The sequence below is a fragment of the Nymphaea colorata genome, chromosome 2, assembly GCF_008831285.2.
Source record: "Nymphaea colorata isolate Beijing-Zhang1983 chromosome 2, ASM883128v2, whole genome shotgun sequence".
Taxonomy (NCBI): Eukaryota; Viridiplantae; Streptophyta; class Magnoliopsida; order Nymphaeales; family Nymphaeaceae; genus Nymphaea; species Nymphaea colorata.
In genome coordinates, this window is record NC_045139.1 from 5227792 (window position 1) to 5234998 (window position 7207).

Sequence of the window (7207 nt, forward strand, 5' to 3'; positions counted from 1 at the left end):
GCCTTAGGGGAAGCTGCCTCTACAACACTTCATCTTGCATGCTCCTTTTATAACACTTTAACTTGCATGTAAGTGGTCTCTTTTTTGCATCACAAAAAGTTGACGTCATGAAATTCAAAACAAGAATCGGCCATCTACCAACCCCCACCACGTCCGTTGTACCAATCCCCTATCAAGAGAAAAGTAATGGCTCTTTCCACCAATTGGTCCATGACAAGATCCATCTCATTTAGCTAATTAAGCCAATAAACCATACCTTAATAGCAGCTCATACTCAACAATCAGAGCTCAAAATGAAGGTTCAATGTGATCCAACTCTCTTTTGATTTTTCTTCGACATTCTTCAATGAAATTACAACACAATAACATCAACTACCTACAAGACTTAATCCACAAATAGATACAGAATGGTAGTAAATATGGAATCCCTCCCTTATTAATAATGCAAAAAGAATAACTTGGAATATTAATAATTCGAATCCCATGAGTACATCAATGAATAGGAAGAAGGAACAACATGAGAAAGGTGAAGAACGGGAGGAACTGAGCAAAGTCTCTACATCTTAGGCGTCAGCGATGTGATGACCACTTTTGATTCAGTTGGGGACCTCACAGTTAAGGTGTCAAACTTGGAGAAGAGAACTGCTAACACCATCCTTCCAGTTAGCACCACTATGTCCTTCCCTGGGCACTGCTTGTTATGGGGCGTCGCCGCCTCTGTTTCCGGCCCATTCGACCACCAAACCCGCTCAAGAAGTTTCTCGCCTTCCTCGCCGACGAACCGGTCCGGCACGAACTCGGTCGGCCGGTCAAACAGTTTTGGATCTCTCATAGCAAATGGCTGGTACCCACACATGAGCTCCCCCTTCTTCACCAAGAACCTTGCTTCATGGGACTCTACGATCAAGTCTTTCCTTGCCCTTGCATACTGCCGCGGCACCGGCGGTTGGATCCGCAGCGCCTCGTAGGCAACCGATTTGATCAGTGGCATGGCATTGAGGGCTTCAAAGTTCAGATCGCCCTTCTCCTTTATTGCATTCCTTGCTTCTTCTGCCAATCTGTAGTGCAACTTGCTTCCCTGGTTTGCAACATATCTTAGCATGGTGGGTAGGTACAAACTAAAGCCTGCTACAGCATTAAGCCCAAACATGAATATCAAATTGTGAATCGCTTCTTCTTTTGGGACTCCATATTCATCCTCTGCAATGTCCAGTGCCTTTCCCCCATAAGTCTTAAAGAAGTCATAAAGCTTCTGGTGGTTCCTGTTGCATTTTCATGAAATTTTAGCATTAGTACAACTCAAATAATATCAAATATGCATAGGATTGTAATGAAAACGATAATGAAAGAAAAGTAGAAGTGACTGCATTTTGGTGTCTTTAGGCTTACTTCTTCACAGTCCAGTAAGGCCAAGGGAAGGTATGGAACACCAACTCCTCCAATGGATGTGGAAGCCCAAGGTTTACTCCAGGAGCAAGTTGTGGTGCAAGCCATTTCAAGCAAAGGCTCGCACCCTCTTCACCAACACTGGCCGGACCTGGCTCCAGAGGATCTCGCCCGAGCAATGTTCGCGACAAGAAATTGAAAACACAACTACCAAACGCATCGTTCGCCTTCGCTTCCGGCAGTTGACCTTGGAGCTTATCCCATGTTTCCTCGACGGCTCGCCGGATCTCCGGCAACCACCGGCGAGCATTGAGCATGAAGAGGTGCTGGACATAGGACTTGAGCCTGGTGTGCTGGTCCTCAGCCGTGTCCAAGTAGGACAGGACCCTGAACCCACCTGTGAAGTCAGTGCTCACCATGTAATGCCCACCAAGCACATTGCTAGTATCCACAAGTGAATTGTCAAACAAGGTCCTGAAACTCTTGGAGTCCAGGAGGATGACAACCCTTGGATCACCGGGGAACCCCGGCGGCGTCGGCGGCATGTTGGTCCGGAAGACAGTGCTGTTATATTTCCGCGCCCGGTCTGCGAAATACTTGTCCGGGCCGTCGAACCAGAAGTAATGAAGCCTATCTATCAAGGCACCAAAATATGAAATTTTGGTTATCCCTGGCATCTCTCTCAAAGGGAGCTGCTCTTCTTTCTTCTCTGTAATTTCAGCCATTGCTAAACAGTAATGCTCGACTGCTCCAATATTGCAGGAACTATGGGAATGAGGTGCCATGGCATGGCCTTATAAAGCAGTGGTCATGGTTGACCCAGCTATTGTGTCTTAGTCAAGGATCCCTGTTCTTCTATCGTTTCTATTTTCAATGAACTGTATTTGATCTTTCACATTGTGAAAATTCTTCAGAAAATATTGGGAAGTTTATAAGAAGCAACTGAGGATGGAATTCATGGACCTTGTTGCTCCCATCGAACTGGTTTTGGCTGCTTGTGCTCATGGAGAAGCTTCAGAGATCAGAAACCGTGGTCGGTCCTCGATTTTTTGGATCCAATCTAGATTTTCCGATCAGCGTGCCTGTCAAAGAACACGGTTTGACGACGGCGGCCATCGGAATGGAAACTGTACCACGGGCTTTTTCAAATAGGGCAGCTCCTTTCGACCTGCAACTGCTGGGTCTGGTCGAAGGTTTGACCAGCGCTCCTGGATCTGGACCTGGATCTATGATCTTCGGATCATGGGATGGCTTCCAGGCCACATCTTTAGCTGTCTCTGGATGTCGAACGGCTGGATTTGGGTCGGATCCTGGCCTTCTGTATTTCAACTAGATTGAATTTTGGGATATTCACATGTAAAAGGTGGATCTTAATCGTTTTTTTAATCGAATTATGACATAAAATGCAAAACTATGTACTGAAATCGGAATCCTATTTTTTACCAGGGACATGAATATGGGAGCTGGGCAAAAATTCTGGCTAAAGGGCATTGGGAGTAAACTTTTAAATTTTTTAGGGTAATCAATATGTAAATGAAAAAAAATACTCAAAAATAATAATATAAAAATAATAAGTCTTTTTGGGGTTCATATGGTTAATTGTCCACACCTGCTTCTTCTCCTCTACTCATCAATCAATCCCTTTCTCTTTTTTTCTTTATATATATATATTATATAAAGGTGGACAAAAAAAATGTCCTACATCATCTTTTTATTTTCTTTCATTTTCAATTTTGTATTTACAAAAAGTTTCGAAAAAAATAAAAGTATTTTAATCAATGGCACAAAAAAAATAATGCTTGCCCATTAAATGGGAAGCGAGGTTGAACTAAAAATTGGGTGATAAGAGAATTGGTTCCGTGCCTTTCTGCGTTGCAAGTTTGACAGATATTGGCTGAACTTTCTTTGGTCTTCTTTGGCAGGCGTTCGTGGGGAAAGTCGCTGTGCATTATCGCGGCGAAAGAGGAAGCAAAAAAGAAGCGGAAAAGTTGGAAGAAGTTAGCCGTCTAATGGCTGCTTCTGCAACTTGCTTCCCAATATCGCCGGAGCAGCAGCTTCCCATTTGAGAATTTTCTTGGCAAGGCTTAGACCTTTCTCATCATGAAAGACAACTTTTCTTCAACTAGCCTTTTTCTATAAAAACAAAGAAAAAGAAAAAGAAAGTCTTGAGTAAAGAAGTCGGCAAGGACAAGAAACCAGCTGACGTCGGCCAGAAAATTCGGGCTCCGCCGCTATTCCGTTCGGGCATGAAAACAATTTTTAGGTTCCAATACAACCCAAAATTTCTTCAACTTCTCGGCATTCTTTTTTTTCTTTTCCGATGGCAGAAAAACCAAAACTCATCATCATGTCCCTCTGCATCGTTAGGTTCTAGAAAAATAGATCTGAGCTATGTTGCATGCACGCACTCTCCATATTTTCATTGGCCGATCTTTACTTGTGGTCAGTGGTCACCGACAGTTGAAGAGACACATGTGGGCATGTGTAGGCAGTGGCACACACAGTGAATAAAAAATTTACATTTATATATTGGTTGATCTTAAATTTTCGTATATTTGTATATGAAATACCTTTCTCTATGTGGTGAGTTCCCTTAAGCCAAATATGTTTGGCTCCGATATGATGGTCTGGGTTAGTGTTGGCTCAGCTCGGCTCGAACAGTACTCGTGAACAGACTCATACTTCTTTATATTTCTTGAGTCAGCATTACCTTTTCTCAAAAAACTGAATGTTTACATTACGTTTTCTTTAATCTTTGACAATCTTTGCCTATTCATTTATTGTGAAAGATTCTGTACAGATTTACCGTGGTAGATATTAGACAATGAAAGATTTATACTATAGAGAGAAACCGGAGTTTTAAGATCCAACAAGATTGATGCGTTTTATGTGTTTAGTTTTTAAGACCTTATGTTTTTCGTGATAAGCAGCTTGTTCTCGATAATGAAATTTTAACAGTGGATGTTGCGAGGTAGGCTCCAAATAAGAATAAATGAGAACATTCACATGGACAAAAAATTGGATGCTCAACACTACCAGAGAGTTTACAAGCCATGTCAAGTGGATATATATATACATATATAGTCACTCAATTATATAACTAGGGCCGTCTATCTGAAACAGATTGCTAGTTAAAAAAAAAAAGGAGAAAAATGCATGTATTAATAATATATGATAAATCATCTCATTTTTTACTTATTTTTTCTTAACCATCTATCGTGATGGATTGGACAACCTTGCTTAGATAGTTAGGTGACCTTACACACACACATGCGCGCACACACACACATAGCTTGAGGAAGGACTACTCCACTTTGTGCCCATTTAATCTATTTCAAGCATGGCGTCTCTTTGGCACATTAGTTTGTTTTTACACTTCTTAGGATGCCAAGAACTGAACACGAACTAAAAAAGTAAACACTCTTAATATCTAAATTTTGCGAAGCAGATCAAGTCAAGATTCTATTTTATAAGTTCAGATCTTGGTGCAATTTCAACACAAACATGACAATCGATCGTATATCACAATTCATGATCATACACACAATAGGTACAATAAGTTTACAAATTGATTTTTTGAAATAAATACATGAAACAACTGAAACTGATGAAAGTAAAAAACAAAAAAAAATCCCACAATTTTAAGCTGCAAAATCAGAAGAAACAGAGATGATCAAGGAGAGACAAGAGCAAAGGCAGCATGATCTTCAAGATTTAGGCGTCAATGAGGTGATGATCACTTTTGATTCAGAGGGGGCCTTCACAGTAAGAGTATCAAACTTGGAGAAGAGAACTGCTACCACCAACCTCCCAGTTAGAACAACTATGTCCTTCCCCGGGCACTGCTTGTTGTGGGGGGTTGGTTCCTCTGTTTCAGGCCCATTGGACCACCACACTCTCCCAATCAATTTCTCTCCTTCCTCGCCGACGAACCGGTCCGGCAAGAACTCCGTCGGCCGGTCGAACAGTTTTGGATCCTTCATCGCAAATGGTTGGTAGCCACACATGAGCTCTCCCTTCTTCACCAAGAACCTTGCCTCATGTGACTCTACGATCAAGTCTTTCCTTGCTCTTGCGTACTGCCTCGGCACCGGCGGCTGGATCCGCAGGGCCTCGTAGACGACGGATTTGAGCAGTGGCATTGCGTTGATGGCTTCGAAGTTCAGATCACCCTTCTCCTTAATTGCATTCCTCACTTCTTCAGCTAACCTTTTGTGCAACTCGATTCCTTGGTCTGCTATATGCTTTATCAAGGCAGGTAAGAACAGGCTGAAGCCTGCTACTGCGTTAAGGCCAAACATGAAGATCAAATTGTGGATTGCTTCTTCTTTTGTGATTCCGAATTCATTCTCGGCGATCTCCAGTGCCTGGCCGCCGTAAGTCTTGAAGAAAGCATAGAGTTTTTGGTAGACCCTGTCAATTTGTTTTTAACCACCATCAGAATGAAGGAGAGAACACTTAATCAATCAGATAAAAAATTCAATTTATGAAAACTGGACGCTAGATAAATTCGTGTATAAATTTTCTGGTTTTCTATTGAATATAACTAGTTGAACATTATTGTAATTTTTTTTTGAACAAAAAAAAATTCAGTTTCTGAAAGTTTTCTTAATTTCTTAACTGTGATCTTCAAGCATACCTCTTCACAGTACAGTAAGGCCAAGGAAAAGTGTGGAACACAATTTCCTCCAATGGCTGAGGCAACCCAATGTTGACACCAGGAGCAAGCTGTGGAGCCAGCCACTTTAAGCAGAGGCTTGCACCTTCTTCACCTACACTGGCCGGACCGGGCTCGAGCGGGTCTCTTCGGAACAAAGTACGTGATAGAAAATTGAAGATGCAGCTGCCGAACGCGCCGTTCGCCTTTGCTTCCGGCAACTGACTTTGGAGTTTATCCCAGGTTTCCTCCACAGCACGCCGGATCTCCGGCAGCCATCTGTGAGCATTGAGCATGAAAAGGCGCTGGACATAGGACTTGAGCCTAGTGTGCTGGTCCTCAGCTGTGTCCAAGTAGGAAAGGACCCTGAACCCGCCTGTGAACTCAGTGCTCATCATGTAATGACCACCAAGAACATTGCTGGTATCAACAAGCGAGTTGTCAAAGAGAGTCCTGAAGCTCTTTGAGTCCAGGAGGATGACAACCCTTGGGTCGCCGGCGAAGCCCGGCGGCGTGGGCGGCATGTTGGTCCGGAAGACCGTGCTGTTGTACTTGCTCATCCGGTCGGCGAAGTACTTGTCCGGCCCATCGAACCAGAAGTAATGGAGCCTATCTATGAATGCTCCAAAGTATGAAATTCCAGTAACCCCAGGTACCTCTCTCAAAGGGAGTTGGTCTCCTTTCTTCTCCACAACCTCAGCCATTGATCTTGCAATATCCCTCAATTGCTTCAATGGAGAAAAATATGTGATGAGATGACTCTTGGTATTGGCTCTTATAAGAATCCTCTGGATGTCTTGGTCGACTTGACTACAAATGTTTGTCATTTTCCATTGCTAACTTTTGGATTTTCCCGATATCTTCGTTTGGACTCAAACTGTTCAAAAAAGGAGTGCTGCTCCACTTGTTGTAGCATCCCCAAGGAAATAATTGTCCACATTATTTGGTCTCCAATCCATATCTTCTAGGATATATATATATATATATATATATATATATATTATCCACTGACATGTGAGGCAAGCAAGATGAAGTATTCCATCTTGGTGGAATTCTGGGAGGTAGAACTTTAATTTGCCTTAGATTGGATCCTCAACTAGAAATGGGCCACACATTGAGTCGAGCCAACTAGAGCTTGACTTGTTTATAAATGAGTCAAGTTTG

At 42.5% G+C, this 7207-nt stretch overlaps 2 protein-coding genes across 2 annotated transcripts; both read right to left on the reverse strand.

Annotated features, from left to right (window-relative positions):
• Positions 1–316: 316 nt before the first annotated feature.
• Positions 317–2168, reverse strand: LOC116248313 (allene oxide synthase 1, chloroplastic-like). The gene is made up of 2 exons (XM_031621041.2): positions 1390–2168; positions 317–1262 (listed from the first exon to the last, which is right to left on the reverse strand). The coding sequence occupies exons 1-2, from the start codon at positions 2109–2111 to the stop codon at positions 557–559; spliced, it is 1428 nt and encodes a 475-aa protein (XP_031476901.1). The 5' UTR covers positions 2112–2168; the 3' UTR covers positions 317–556.
• Positions 2169–4866: 2698 nt separating this feature from the next.
• Positions 4867–6794, reverse strand: LOC116247140 (allene oxide synthase 2, chloroplastic-like). The gene is made up of 2 exons (XM_031619127.2): positions 6026–6794; positions 4867–5799 (listed from the first exon to the last, which is right to left on the reverse strand). Exons 1-2 carry the CDS (start codon positions 6745–6747, stop codon positions 5094–5096), a joined length of 1428 nt encoding a protein of 475 aa, XP_031474987.1. The 5' UTR covers positions 6748–6794; the 3' UTR covers positions 4867–5093.
• Positions 6795–7207: the final 413 nt, after the last annotated feature.